The sequence below is a fragment of the Strongylocentrotus purpuratus genome, unplaced genomic scaffold (assembly GCF_000002235.5).
Source record: "Strongylocentrotus purpuratus isolate Spur 01 unplaced genomic scaffold, Spur_5.0 spur5_scaffold_11, whole genome shotgun sequence".
In the NCBI taxonomy this organism is placed as follows: domain Eukaryota; kingdom Metazoa; phylum Echinodermata; class Echinoidea; order Camarodonta; family Strongylocentrotidae; genus Strongylocentrotus; species Strongylocentrotus purpuratus.
This window is the reverse complement of record NW_022145596.1, coordinates 7410996-7425995: the sequence shown is the minus strand read 5'-3', so window position 1 is coordinate 7425995 and position 15000 is coordinate 7410996. Positions and strand designations below refer to the sequence as shown.

At 37.4% G+C, this 15000-nt stretch overlaps 2 protein-coding genes across 2 annotated transcripts; both read right to left on the bottom strand.

Moving 5' to 3' along the window:
* Positions 1 to 841: 841 nt before the first annotated feature.
* Positions 842 to 4600, bottom strand: LOC115922192 (THAP domain-containing protein 2-like). Its single transcript, XM_030980521.1, has 3 exons — positions 4498 to 4600; positions 3095 to 3290; positions 842 to 1201 (listed from the first exon to the last, which is right to left on the bottom strand). Exons 1-3 carry the CDS (start codon positions 4563 to 4565, stop codon positions 1091 to 1093), a joined length of 375 nt encoding a protein of 124 aa, XP_030836381.1. The 5' UTR covers positions 4566 to 4600; the 3' UTR covers positions 842 to 1090.
* A 3711-nt stretch (positions 4601 to 8311) lies between these two features.
* Positions 8312 to 13019, bottom strand: LOC577120 (THAP domain-containing protein 5). Its single transcript, XM_777369.5, has 3 exons — positions 12808 to 13019; positions 11320 to 11521; positions 8312 to 10401 (listed from the first exon to the last, which is right to left on the bottom strand). The coding sequence occupies exons 1-3, from the start codon at positions 12879 to 12881 to the stop codon at positions 9997 to 9999; spliced, it is 681 nt and encodes a 226-aa protein (XP_782462.2). The 5' UTR covers positions 12882 to 13019; the 3' UTR covers positions 8312 to 9996.
* Between the last annotated feature and the right edge of the window lie 1981 nt (positions 13020 to 15000).

Genomic DNA, 15000 nt, shown 5'->3' with positions numbered 1-15000 from the left:
AGTTATACTGTACATTTAGGGGGGAATCTATGATGATACCTTAAGACAAAAAATGAAATAATAATATTAACTAAATACATTGGTAGTTTTCAAAAATATTGATAGGACAATGATTAAATCATACATAACATCCAAAATAAAAATTGAACCATTTAAAAATTGTAGGTTCCCAATGAAGTATGAGAGTTAAAAATTTAGATAAGATTTAGATGTAGAAAAATGATTTGATGTATATTTGAATACATGGTAAGATTAAGGGCTCATCTCCATTCAAACAGTTTTTTTAATTTCTATAAAAAATGCTTAGGACAGCATGTTTTTAACTTTAGGTATTTGGATACACCTTCTAATAATATTAAAAAGATATTTTATGGTCATGTGTCAAATGTTCCCTGCAAGAAAGAAAACATTCTGTAGCTAAAACTTAACAAAACACTTTGTCTTGTTCTTGATAACTAAAAACCTATTTTGAAAGAGATGCAGTATGCTATATTTGGTGAATTAATTTCATGACACAAAATAAACAAATTTCAAGAAAAAGTAAAAAATCAGGCTAGAAATCATGTGCCGAAGTCGGGCCTATACTCCAGAGACTCCAGAAACTTCAAAGTATTGTTAATTGCAAACTGTCCATCCCTTAGCTCCTGCACTTCTCTCGTCAAAACCTTAATCTTTACAGACAGCCTTCTGTTCTTTTTATAGTGATTTTTCAACTTAGCCCTGATTTCAGCCATCTTGGTGCAGGCGACATCCATCCTGTGCTTCAAAACCACAGGATTATCTCTAATGCTGTATGAGTGATCGTGCTGTTTGATTCTGTTTATCCTTTTTCTTTCGTTTCTACTGATGTCACTAATCGGGGAGGGTTTAGCGTGATAGAAGAAACCATCCTCGATAAAGCTATGCCCTTCAAGCAATGTTCTTATCCGACTATCTTTATCTGGGAGTTGCTTTTCCTTGTTCACTTTTGTTTTGTCTTCCTTCAAGATACCATCTTGTTTACAGTTTCTGATATTATTCAAGGCATTTACTTGACTCTCTGAATTTGGAAACTGTCTTTCAATATTGCCTGCAACAGGTTCTTCATTTATTAAAAGTTCTTGGTCGCTGCTTTGCCGATCACTCGATGCATCTGTCCGACTGTCCACATCTGCAAGCTGTTTTCTATGGCTGACTCTGCCTGGTTTTTTTGTTTTTGTTTCTGAGAAAGTGAAAGATTAGAAGAAAAAAAGTAGACAGATACAGGTACAGTGTATCTAACTATCCATACATTTTGGTAAACTTTTCATTCATATTTTTTCAAATTGTGATTTGAAACCCTTATACATTAATGAGATTTGGCTGGTTTAAGAAGTAAATGATCTTAAGCAATTTAACAATGTTAAAGCTAGTCAGATGCTTACCTGATAGCAATGATCAGGATATGCCATTAACTTGATAGGTATATAAATTATGTTAAAGCTAGTCAGATAAATCATATCTTGTTAGGTGTTACTTAATGCAATGTAAAAATGGAATTAAAATAAGTATAATTGTAGGTTAATTTCCAAAATGGAATATCAATGTTGGCAGAGGCGGCCCTCCCGGCCCTCAAGCCCTCAAGCACCCGAAAAGTGCCCCTTTTACTTTTTAAGAAGTGCCCCTTTTTACATAGGAATAGTGCCCCTTTTACTTTGACAAGTGCCTCTATTAATTTGTAAAAGTGCCCCTTCCCCTTTTCGACTCTAATAAGTACCCTTTTTTGTTTGGACACAACCCCCTTTTTTCTTTCGATAAGTTCCCAGTTTCCTTTGCAATAAGTGTCCATTTTCCGTTCTCATTAGTGCCCTGTTTAATCTCTAGTAAGTGCCCCTAGTTAGGTATGAGAAGTGCCTCTTTTCACTTTTGATAAGTGCACCCTTTACCTCTGATAATTCTCCTATTTAAATCTGAGAGGTGCCTCTTTTACTTTGAAAATTGCCCCTTTTCCTTTGTAAGAAGTGCCCCTCCCCCATGTTAACTCGGATAAGTGCACCTTATATTTACACATGTGCCCTTTTTCCTTTCTAATAAGTGCCCCTTTTCCTAATGATGAGTGCCCCATTAAAAAGGAGCCCCTTCCCCTTCTCATAAGTGCCCCTTCTCTGGTAAATGACCCTTTTCAGGTACCAGAAGTTACTCCTTTTCACTTTAGATAAGTGCCCCCTTCCCCTCCGATAAATGCCCCTTTAAAATCTGATCGGTGCCCATTTTCTTTCAACTAATGCACATCTTCCATGTGCGAAAAGTGCCTCTTTTCACCACTGATACTTTTCCTTTTAAGAATGATACTGTACGTACCCCTTTTCCTTTCTAATGAGGGACCTATCCCTTTTTCATAATCTATCAAGATCTGATGGGGCCCCTTTTCCGTTGACAAATGCCCATTTCCTATTCCCATGACTGACTTTTTCATCCCTGGTGAGTGCATCCTTTTGAGGGTGTAAGAAGTACCCCATTTTCACCTCTGATAATTACTCTTTGTACTTTGGCACATGCTCCTTTTCTTTCCTGATAAATGTCCCCTTTTCCTCTCATCATTAAACGCCCCTAGGTAATTTCAAGTGACTAAGAGCAATTTCGCCCAAAGCTCGCTCGCTACCCTCGCATCCATCTATAGATGATATATTATGTTACTTATCAAAGGTCTATAAGTCTTCCGTTATAAGAATGTGCTTATAACTCCATTAGGATTGGGTTTTTTCCTAAGATGTAATTTTTCGCGATGTGACCTACCACATCTTAAAAATTGTCCTTGCTCGCTTCGCTCGCAATCAATTTTTAGACAATCAAACCCATTTGCAAAGCATGATGCTTAAGCAATATCTTGTATGGCGTATAAAGTGATACAAATATTGAAATCAACCCTGAGTATTGTAATTACAATGTAGGGGTATACACCAATGTCTAAAAAATTATATATTTTCGCTTTGAGATTTCCCTTTGTAGGTGCCATTTTTTCTTGGTGCCCCCCCCCCCCCCACTTTAAAACATAATGTATGGGGCATATTTGATGTTCAACAATCAATAATCATAGTAGATACCACATGAATAAAAATTATGTGTTCCTGCTTACCTCTTTGAGATGTGCAGAAAAGTTAAAAATGGTCGGAATAGAACCTTCACGGAGTCTGGTTGTTTGTCCAGTGCGGTCGAAACAAACTTCTTCAAAATGGATGGAGCACATGGTTGAATACTTATTGGGTATCCACTTGTCCCTTCTCATCTTGACGAGCCATTCTTTCAGAAGGGCTGAACCAGATTTGGGAAACCTATAATTGAAATGAATGAAGGAAACAAAATTAAACCGATAAATATTAATTAAAATGGGATATGGTTTTAGCAACAAAATCTCAACACATGGAGAATGGTTTTGTAAGTTTATTGTCCAGCTTAGATATTTTTGCCCATTTTGACACTACAGCACACATTCAAAATAAAAATATATGCACAATATTTAGGTAGGTACCCCTTCCTGGCAAAATGACTCTCAAAATTGAATACGGATTTGGAGCGCTTCCGCATGAGAACATGATCCAAGCAAATTTTTGTGTCTATGGATTGTCACTGAAAAGTTTCATTAGGTCAGAGGTTCACTTCCAGTTTCAACAAATTCAAGTTTTACCATGTTCACACCACTCCTAGTACACCACTCCTATGGAGTCAAAACATAAACAGTATTGACCTCATAGGGACATGTGTGCATAAACGTGGGAATACATCGGCACTGGCGGCAACACACAAAGGCGACATTGCTAACCAGGGCGAGTTGTCTGGCAGGTGTGCATTTTTTTCTTTTAATTACCAACTTTGATGAGTAAAATTTCTTGTATTTTACAACAATTTAAATGTCCAAAATTAAGGTGTAAATTTTGAGTAAATTACAGTAAATTTCTTACAATAATGCTTGAAAGTTTGACGACTCACAGCAAATTGTGTCACTATTAATACTAGCGCGATGCAACATGTTCAAGTTAAGCAGAAAGTGCAACACATGATTAAGCTCCATTGAGCTTCAGACTGTTTTTAGCTGCACATAGAATTCTTGTAGAGCGTTTTTACTTGCACTGTACACTTGGCACTTGACAAGCACAAGGTACGATAAATCACCAACGGCGGACTGTTCTATACATACTGGAAGAAGAAGAAGAATCTTCTTAAACCAAGTTTCACAAAGAAAGTGACCTGCTAGCTGCTTATGCCCGAATGAAATCCCCCCGAAAAAAACAGTACAGCATTTTCTGGATATCATGTATTCGATATTATCGGTTTATAAAACTTTGCAGCTCTGTGGAATTCAATATTTTTGATAGTTCATAGCCGATGTCATTGAGCTCGAGCGAAAAGAGTTCACAAACATGGAAATGAATAGATGGGACCAATGTACAAATACACGCTAAGTCATACTGTGGCTTCTGCGTTCAGATATCATGCAAAACTGTTTATTTTTGCCATGTTTTTAATGAAGTGATCACTTACCTATGAAAGGTTATTCCAGAGCCTTTTTTAAGGCGATTGGTGCAGTTGAAAGCTGCACAAAATGGCATTTTGCAGATAAGAGTTGAGCTCACACATAGCACGCGAAGTCTTTCACAACGCTAGTACTATCCAAGATGGCGCACGGCGGTGCCATTCAGCGGACTCGGAAATCCTTCTACTTCCGGTACTTACGGTGAAATTCGTTGGCGCTATCCTTCGATTCCGATGATTTCCGCCAGGCTGTGTGTGAGGGCGTCTTGCTCTCACTTCTGCTAGTGTCCCTTTCTATAAAGGGACACTAACTTCTGCTAGTGTCCTCTGCTGCTCTACGTTTCCGTGATTCTGATGTAATACTTGCCCGGTGTGTGAGATAAAGATTTACATTGACCTTTGTCATTGGCGAAGTGAAAGGTTATGGGGGGGGGGGAGAGGTGATCATGTGGATCGAGGACAGTGTCGCAACAGTGCCCCTATTTCCCGTAGTTCAAGTGCCCCAGTCTTTTTTTATTCAAGACTTAGAAATCCCCTGTCAGAGTTTTCACTAAAAAAATAGTATTTTATATAGTCTAGATGATGATCTACTTCAGTGGCGGATTCATACGGACACAGGGGGCACGTGCCCCCCCCCCCCCCCGGTAAAAAAAAAAGAGGGAAAGGGGGAAGGGGGAAAAAAAAATGAGAAAGGGAGAAAAAGGAGGGGAAAGGAAAGAAAAGAGAAGAGAGAAAGAAGAAGAAAGAGGGAGGAGAGAAAAGGGGAGAGGAGAAAAAGGAGGGGAAAGGAAGAAAGGGGGAGAGAGAAAAGGCGGAAAGGGAAGAAAGGGGGAAAGACGGAGGAGAGAAAAGGGGGAAAAGGAGAATAATGAGAAGGGAAAAGAAAGAAAGGGGGTGGTATAATATTAGTGTTTTTGGACCGGGAAAGGGGCGGGGGCGCCCAAATTTGCAGTGTGCATAATATGGGATCCCTCTTGCTCGGCATGTAGCACCCCCCCCCCCCCCCCAAAAAAAAGGACACGAAGAACAAAAAAACAAAAAAAGAGATGGAAAAAAGGGGGAAAAGAGAGCATTTTTGTGAGTTAAAGGAGAAAGGAAAAAATAAATGAGAATTAAACAATAATAGAAGAGAGGTGCGAGAGCATGAGGAAATGTATTGTGAAATAATAATGGAAAAACAACTAGGGGCGTCGCTAAAGGGGGTGTGGGGTAGGACACCCCCCCCCCCACCTGTCAGTATATTGTCGGTAAACTTACGCTGCTGTCGGGAAAATGAGAAAAGGGGGAGGGGAAATGAGAGCGAAAGGGAGAGAAAAGAAAAAAGGAAAGGAAAGGAAAGAGAAGAGAAAAGAGGAAGTAGAGGAAAGAAAGGAAAAGAAAGAAAAGGGAGAACAGGAGAAAAGGAAAAAAAGAAGAGTAAAAGGAAACAAAAGAAACGGGGGATGAAAGAGAGGAGAGAGAGGGGGGTAAGAGCCTGAGAGAATAGGGGTGGGAGTAAGAGAGAGCGGGGATGTTGGGTGGAGTCACCACGTCGAGGGAGCAATGCAGAAGTTTGAAGTCGGTAAGATGTTTTATGTCGGTCGGCCGGCAATTTTTTTCCTCTACGAACTGTGACTTTTATCGGACAAGGAAACATTTTTGAAAATTCAGACAATAATTAAGATTCGTTACATCGAATCGTCTTCTTTCTTTAATAATCATATGAAACGTCAAAACTTCCGCGCTTCGCGCGATAGGGGGGGGGGGGGGGGGGGGGGGGACAGAATTCAGACAAGGATAAGAGTCGAGAACGGTACAACAAATTTTCGTCTTCTTTCTCTAATAAGTAACGTTAAAACTTCCGCGCTTTGCGATGGAGGGGGGGGGGGGCTGAATTCAGACAAGGATTAGAGTCGAGAACGGTACAACAAATCGTCTTCTTTCTCTAATAATTTAATGAAGTGTCAGAGCTTAAGCGCTTCGCGCGGGAGGGGGAAACTGGAAAATAACTTAGTTCCTGGGCCCTGGTTCATAGGGTTAAATTTGTAGACATTGGGACATTGACATTAATATATTTGTCGGTAATTGGTGACTAGTTTTGTCGTTAATAGGTGGCCTCTACAACCCCCCCCCCCTCCCCACACTGAAAAAGGTCTAGCGACGCCCCTGATAACAACACAGTTTATACACTCGAGATAATTTTTGCAAGTACTACTGATGACGGAACTGGTGAAATACCAGACCACCGTCTTGATACATTGTGCAGCAACGAAGCATATACAACGTCTCGCGACGTGACAGATCACTTTTCTCTAACTTTTAACTAATCAGAAGGCCTCGTTCTTTTTCAGGAAGTGCCGGTGGACATTAATGCGCCAAATGTGGTTCTCAAACTGCAAAAGATCCCTACTCTTGGAGGGGGTAGTAAAAAGCCATTTTACATCATATTACTCCAGGAAGTGCCTGAAAATGCGCCTAATGTGGTTCTAAAATTGCAAATGCTTCCTACTCTGGGAGGGGGTTATGACCCCCCTCCCAGGCCAACCCCGATCGTTCGCTCCATCTCGGAAAGCGATCTCGGACAATGCCCTTGTAGTTGTACCGTGTCCAATATAACAGGAACCTACTATGCTGCCACCCCTCCCATTTGAAGGCACTAATCGATACAACTTGCAACGGGTGTACAGAGTTAAAGTCACTCGGCAACATTGTCAAAGGTTGATGAAAAAACCGCGTATGAAATGTTACTTATTATATTCCTTCTACAACCCTCTAACATGCAAAAAATCATGAACAATTCTCAAATCACAAAGATATTTATGGTTTTCTTTGGAGGCGTCACTGCATGTGCAACACCCTCTTACAGTAAATTCTCCCAATCATTTTTTAATTTTGCCAACCAACCGTTTTTCCATGAAAATAAGACATAAGACATGCTTTTTTAAAGACAGGCTACCAGTATGCCCCCCCCCCCCTGTTCTGAGGAAATTTGAGGCATTTTGAAGACATACCGCGACCAAAAATATTTCCTTAAGTTTCAAAAAAATGTCATACGCCTGGAAAAAAGGGGGTTGCATACACTCTTCCGATCACAATGGCCCGAATTCACAAAGCAAGGTTCGAGCTCAAACCTCCTTTTGTTTCGCCAAACCTCCTTTTGTTCTTTACAAACCAAGTTTGTAAAAAACGCGTAAAACGAGTCATATGACGTACGAAAACCAAGGTTTGTCGACAAACCTCCTTTGTGAATTCGGGCCATTGTGTTTATGTTTATGTCTTGATACGTTATTGGACTTCATTTAAAACGAAAGGAATCATTTTGAAAATCAAAATTCTTACACGGATACATTGTATCAACAAAGTTGATTAAGGCTAAGTTAAGACTTTGCAATTGGTTACGACCCATAGTAAACCCAACAACCGAATGATAACAGTAGCTTGACGTCATGAAAATGAGGTTCCAATGATTAGATATTTGTATTTGTTAAACGCCCTCGCAACTCTACGTCTTGGCTAGTCGAGTCAAATATTTGATGACTGAAATGGGACAAAATCACCACTAGCAAGTAAAGTCAACAGCCGATGACAATTAATTGGTTGATGTTGTTACCAAGTAGTCCAAAGTTATCTTTTCCGTCCGAGTTTGCATTATCATCTAAAAATTAGAATAATCTTAAATTAGCAAATTATTTTTATATCAAATACAATTTGCAACAATTTTTTGACATGTCCCTTGTGATATGTAATGACAATTTTCACATATTTTATCATTTCATTTCAATGAGAAACAACAACAACAAAAGCATGGGCAAATTACAATCGTTCACATTGAAATATTGAGAGCTACATTTTATATAAAGTGTCATGAATATGGAGCTTCACTCTACTTTTATTAAATAAGAATAAACAGGTAATCATAGACACAAACATTTGGTAACACGGAAAGCTGTAACACAGAGAGGGTGTATAAGCTAGAATGAAAAAAATGAGAAGAGAAAGGGAGAGAAAACGAAATCAAAAATCAAAAATGGGGAAATCATTTTTTGTTAATGATAATCGAGAAAAAATTGAAATATAGAGAAAGAGATCTAGAAAGGAGAGGTAAATAAGAGAGATAATACAGAAGACGTGTCGAATATCAGCCAAAATATTTCATTGAACAGTCAGATGGAAAGTTTATCAATTCCTAAACAAGAATGATTCATGAATGGTTGTTCATAAACAGTCCTTGCAAATCACATAGAAAAATAGCTTTACGGTAGTCTTTCAAAAGGGAAAAAGTCTTAGAAATTAGCTAACACTTTAAGTATAAGAATTTACAAGAGACAAAATAATGTTATGGATAATAGGATTACAAAGAGTATCGTTTTCTTAGGTATTTAGTGCAAACTGACCGTATGCAAAAATGGATTATAAAATAATAGCTCTGTAAACGTGTAGAGTCTATCATAATGAACTCATAAGGGCAAAACTTGAAGAAGACATACATTTAGAAAAGAAAAAAAACTTTGATGATAATATTAACTATATTGGAAGTTTTCAAAAATATAGATATGACAATGATTAAACCCATAACATCCAAAATAACAATTGAACCATTTCAAAAATGTAGGTTCCCAATGAAATATGAGAGTAATTTAGATAAGATTTAGATGTAGAAAAATGATTTTATTATATTCGAATACATGTCAAGATTAAGGGCTCATTTCCATTCAAACAGTTTTTTTAAATAATATAAAAAATGCTTAGGACAGCATGTTTTTAACTTCAGGTATTTGGATATCCTTTCTAACAATATTTAAAAAATATTTTATGGTCATGTGTCAAATGTTCCCTGCAAGAAAGGAAACATTCTGTAGCTAAAACTTAACAAAACACTTTGTCTTGTTCTTGATAACTAAAAACCTATTTTGACAGAGATGCAGTATACTATATATGGTGAATTAATTTCATGACACAAAATAACAAATTTCAAGAAAAGTAAGAAATCAGGCTTGAAATCATGTGCCGAAGTTGGGCCTATACTCCAGAGACTCTAGAAACTTCAAAGTATTGTTAATTGCAAACTGTCCGTCCCTTAGCTCCTGCACTTTCCTCGTCAAAGCCTTAATCTTTACTGAGAGCCTTCTGTTCTTTTGATGGTGACATTTAAACTTAGCCCTGATTTCAGCCAACTTGGTGCAGGCGACATCCATCCTGTGCTTCAAAACCACATGATTATCTCCAACGCTGTATGAGTGATCGTGCTGTTTGATTCTGTTTATCCTTTTTCTTTCGTTTCTACTGATGTCACTTATCGGGAGGGTTTACCACGATAGAAGAAACCATCCTTGATATAGCTATTCCCGTCAGGCAATGTTCTTATCTGACTGTCTTTATCTGGGAGTTGCTTTTCCTTGTTCACTTTTGTTTTGTCTTCCTTCAAGATACCATCTTGTTTAGGGTTTTTGAGATTAATCAAGGCATTTGCTTGACTCTCTGAAACTGGAAGCTGTCCTTCAGCATTGCCTGCAATGGGTTCCTCACATATTAAAAGATCTTGGTCGCTGCTTTGCCGATCACTCGATGCATCTGTCCGACTGTCCACATCTGCAAGCTGTTTTCCACGGCCGGGTCTGCCTGTTTTTTTATTAAGGGAGCCTCCTTTTCCAAGGTAGTCATGATCATGTGATGAACCAGCTCGAACACCGGTGCAGGAGCAGCCAGTTGCTTCCCACTTCTTAACTTCTTAAGAGGATCATTCATATCTCCATGTTGACTTTGACTCTTCAATTGTTCTTGATTCAGGAAACCGCCTTTTCCAAGGTAGTCGTGATCGTGTGGTGAACCAGCTCGGACACCTGGTGCAGGAGCAGCCAGTTGCTTCCCACTTCTTAACTTCTTGGGAGGAAATTTGATGACGATCTCCTTTTTCTGTTTTGTTGTTTTTGTTTTCTGAGAAAGTGAAAGATTAGAAGAAAAATGTATAAAGTTAGTCATTCAGACAGATACAGGTATCTAACTATCAATACATTTTGGTCAACCTTTCATTTATATTTTGTCAAAGGTTAATACAAATTGTGATTTGAAACCCTAATACATTAATGAGATTTGGCTGATTAAAGAAGTAAATAATCTTAAGCCATTTAACAAGTGTGTTCAAACCTTACTACAATTTAACAATGTTAAGGTTAGTCAGCTGCTTACCTGATAGCAATGATCTACATATTATTAAGTATATAAATTATGTTAAAGCTAGTCAGATAAATTATACCTTATTACACTTAATAACAATAATAATAAAGATAGATTTATTGAGCATATAATAAACAGAAGTTTCTCTATGGGCTTTACGAAGTAAAAAATAAGCAAGTACAAGTATGTTTAAATAGTTACAAGAACAAGTTATGTAAAAATCGAATAAAAATACGGTAAGTATAACTGTAGGTTAATTTTCAGAATGGAATATCAATGTTGGTTAATGAAGTTAAAAGTATGTTTGTTGCCAATTTACAAATCATTCTATAAAAAAAATTAACGCGATACAGGTACACTATTTAACAAACTGTAGCACAAACTAAATAAGAATGGTGCTCCTCATTTCTTCATTTTGTTTGTAGGGAAGAGGATTCTAAGAGAGCCCAGACTAGAGTTGTTTGGACTTTGGTCAACAAATGAACAAAGGCACTTAATTTCAATTTCAATTTCTCTCTCTCTCTCTCTCCTCCCCCCCCCCCCCTCTCTCTCTCTCTCTCTCTCACACACACACTCCCACTTATCAGAGGTTCTGACTTCTGCTCTCAATTTCCTGGCATGAAAATACTGTATCTGCGACTGAATGATAACAAGACATTTCTATAAACCATGAATTACCTTTGGTTTGAAAGGGACTCGTGGGAGGTTGAAAAGCGTGGGAACTGCAGATTCGCGAATCCTTGTGGTTTGTCCTGTGCGATCAAAGCAGATCTTCTCAAAGTGGTCCGAGCAGATGGCAGAACTCGGTCTCGGTTTCCAGGACTCTCTCCCCATCTGTGAAAGCCATACCTTCAACAAAGCAGGGTCTCGTAGGGGTAGTCTGAAAAAAGAAAGTTGTGAAAAATTATGTGTGCTGAGAACTTTTTAAATGCATCTACACCTGCATGAAATAAGAATAGTAGTGATGATGAGGATAAAAAATTATAGATTTTTTTGTGGTGATAATAATAAGAAAGCGTTTGTGTATGTTATACAAAGAAATAAATGAAGGGAACAAAAATATAGAAAGGAGGAGAAGAAGGGAGAAAGGAGGAGAAGAAGGGAAAAACAAGATGAAGGAAGAGAAGATGAAAAAGAGGAAGAGAAAGAGAAAGAGGAAGAGTAAGAAGAAGATATTAAGTCTAAGAGAATTTTATTTTGCTGTGCAGGATGTGTGAGAAAAATTTGTACTTTTTAGCGCTAAATTGGGTGCGACTCCAAGGTTCATACCGTTTACTGTTGTTAGACCTTGTAGGAATAAAATTTTCCATTTTCTATCCAAGTTTCTAACCGCACTCAATCGTTGATAGAGATCTAGTCATCTAGACTCATCAGTGCAGTCTACACTAACTAACTTGACTAAAAAATATGCAAGAAGAGCAACAAAAATTACATTGTAGAAACAGAGTTCACGTTCAACAAATATGTGTGTTATTCTTGTCTACGACGGTCTTGGGTAAGTTGGGCATCAAGTATATTAACAAGAAGAATAGATTAAGACGTCTGCTTTATCATGGTCTTGGAAACCACTTGCTCGTCAGCACGCACACGCAGGTGTGTGTAGAGTTCATCATAGGGATGGGAAGGAGATCAATGTGTAGAGAAGAATGAAATCATCAAAGAATCCAGAACAAGGGGACACAGGCTCAAAATAAGGGAGCCCCATTGCAAATCTAAGAGGAGGCAGATGTCATTTTCAGTGTGGAGCATAAATATAAATTTAATGGCAATTTCAGGAAGGTTATTCCAGCTATTTATCATGATGATAAATAGCTGGATTCTGCTGGAATAACCTTCCTGAAATTGCCATTAAATTTATGTCTCATCAACAAGTCGGAACTTGCAAATCATTGGAAGCACCACCCGCTGAAATACTACCCATACCAACGCGAATCCATGCAGTAAAGAGGGGCACATATAGAGCTGAAGCTTCAGGCCTCAACACCAAAGTTAACTAAAGTGTCTCACGCAATGAAGCGCTGCGGTGTGTGTTTATGTGGAGCGCGAGCGGAGCTGAGCGAATGGTGGTTTTCTAATTCACGCTAACATGGTTTGTAATAGTATGGGACTGAAGCATGGATTTCGAATGTTGTCATAGCATTGCCATCAATTGGTTTTAAAACTTACCTGTGGAATGACCTTCCACGAACAACAGCTCGATCCGAACGGTTTTTACAATTAGTAGCAGCACATGAAGACATTTTAGCACAGACCAGATTAATTCATCAGATTCAAAGGAATTTTGACTTGACCTCATGCATTCTAGCCAGCCAGAATCGGACGATTTGGGGTCTTTCAAGATGGTGTCCGTGATGGCGTCGCATTGTACACTGACGACGTATGGCACAGGAGTTCAATACCGCGAAGCTACCTGTTTGAGTGCCATGGTTATAAAAGAAATAGTTTTTGTTTTATTCAGTGTTATATGGAAATCAGTCAAATTAAAATATTATCATTGCAACCATTTGTTTTCATGAACTTTATTTAAATAAGCCTTTCTTTTCATTTTTTTCGATGTAGATGTAGGCCTAGACATTTATTTTCAGATTTTTAATAAATAGTATTAATAATTATTATGATATCATGTCAGGTTATAAAATCCTAGTATCCTACCATGTCATCCTGTAGGCATATTCTATTCAGAGGTGGGGGGGGGGGGGGTGATCATGTGGATCGAGGGCAGGGTCACAACAGCTAGTGTCCCCATTTTCCGAAGTTCAAGTGCCCCAGTCTTTATTTATTCAAGACTTAGAAATCCCCTGTCACAGTTTTCACTTCAAATTTTTTTTTGGATATAGTCTAGATCTACTTATTTTTGAGATGTTGCTTTTTTCCGGTGCCAGTCAACTACTTTTATTGAAATTGCAATATACCCTTCTTAAATATTAAACCTAGTACATCAATCAGAATGCCAATCTCTTATAATTATAATTATGCTCCCCCCCAAAAAAAAAAAAAATAAATAAATAAATAAAAAAAATACGGTGAGAGCCTATATACAAGGCCCCTTTTGTCGCCCCCTCCCACGCAACAATGCTCCGCCGCCCTTGTCTAATTTGACATGCCTTTGATGGATATGAAATGAGTTTAGATCGGTGTATACATAATCAAAAAGAAACTGAACGCTTTTTAATTCTCGTATAACTTTCGTTAACGTGTTAATGTTACAATGGTTTTAGAGTTCTTTTGTTTTTTAATTGCTTAAAAGAAAAAATTATAAAGCCCAATGAAACGTATGCTAAATTTTCCCAAGGCCAGTAAACTTAACCGAAATACTCTCGTTAGCTCGAGCGCTCAAACAGAGAAAATTATGAAAAGAAATTTTTAAAAAATCAATACAAATAAATATGAATAATTTTTGTTCTCTTATCCTCAAGCGAGATTTTTATTTCCATAAATTTCAAAACATATTTACTCAATGATTGAGTAAGACATAACATAGGCTAAAAATTAAAGTATGTAATTCTTCCAGCTTAGTATTATTTTCTTTGCTAACACATTCATACCTTAAAAGTAATCTTATGAATATGAATAGTATGCCTGTGATTGCGATCGAATTAATTAGTGAATTGCATCCCTCCTCCTCCCCCAAATGATATATTTGCATTATTTTGTTTAGATATTTCATAATTGAATGATTTAATATACTCGAACAAAATACTAAAAATCGATTTAAGAAAACAATATTTACATGATGAAACACGCACAGAGAATTTATTGCACAAAGCTATGAACAAACAAAGTTATTTTTTGTATACAACATGTACAAACAATATGATTCTAATCGACAATAGTAATAATAATAATATGCTTTAAAAACATTTCAAAATCAAGATACGAATATAAAAGACAATAGAAATAAAGACATATATAGAAATGATTACATATCAAATACAAGTAAGTAGGCATATACAGTGACCATTAGAAAAATCGATATATTACTGCCTTGCCAAAGGAATTTTGTGTCGCGTCGGGATCAAACCCATGACCTTTGTATTTCAGTGCTTAAGTGCTTAAACGACTTGACGACAACCCCTCTAAAGATTCCGGTTATTATCCGAATTTTCGGTTTTCTGGTTACCTGTATATATAGTTCAAGACAAAAAGCTTCAGAATGTTTCTCAACAAATTATCTATTATTATCTTATTATTATTATTTTTTTTTAATTATCTACATTTAAACTGACTGGTCCTAAAGAGTTCAATTTTTACAATGTTGTTAAAATATGTTTATGATTATTAAGGTTGAAAATGTATAAAAATTAAATATATATGGAGTTTACAGCCTGCCACGTACTTTCAGGCGCAGTTCTAAAAAAA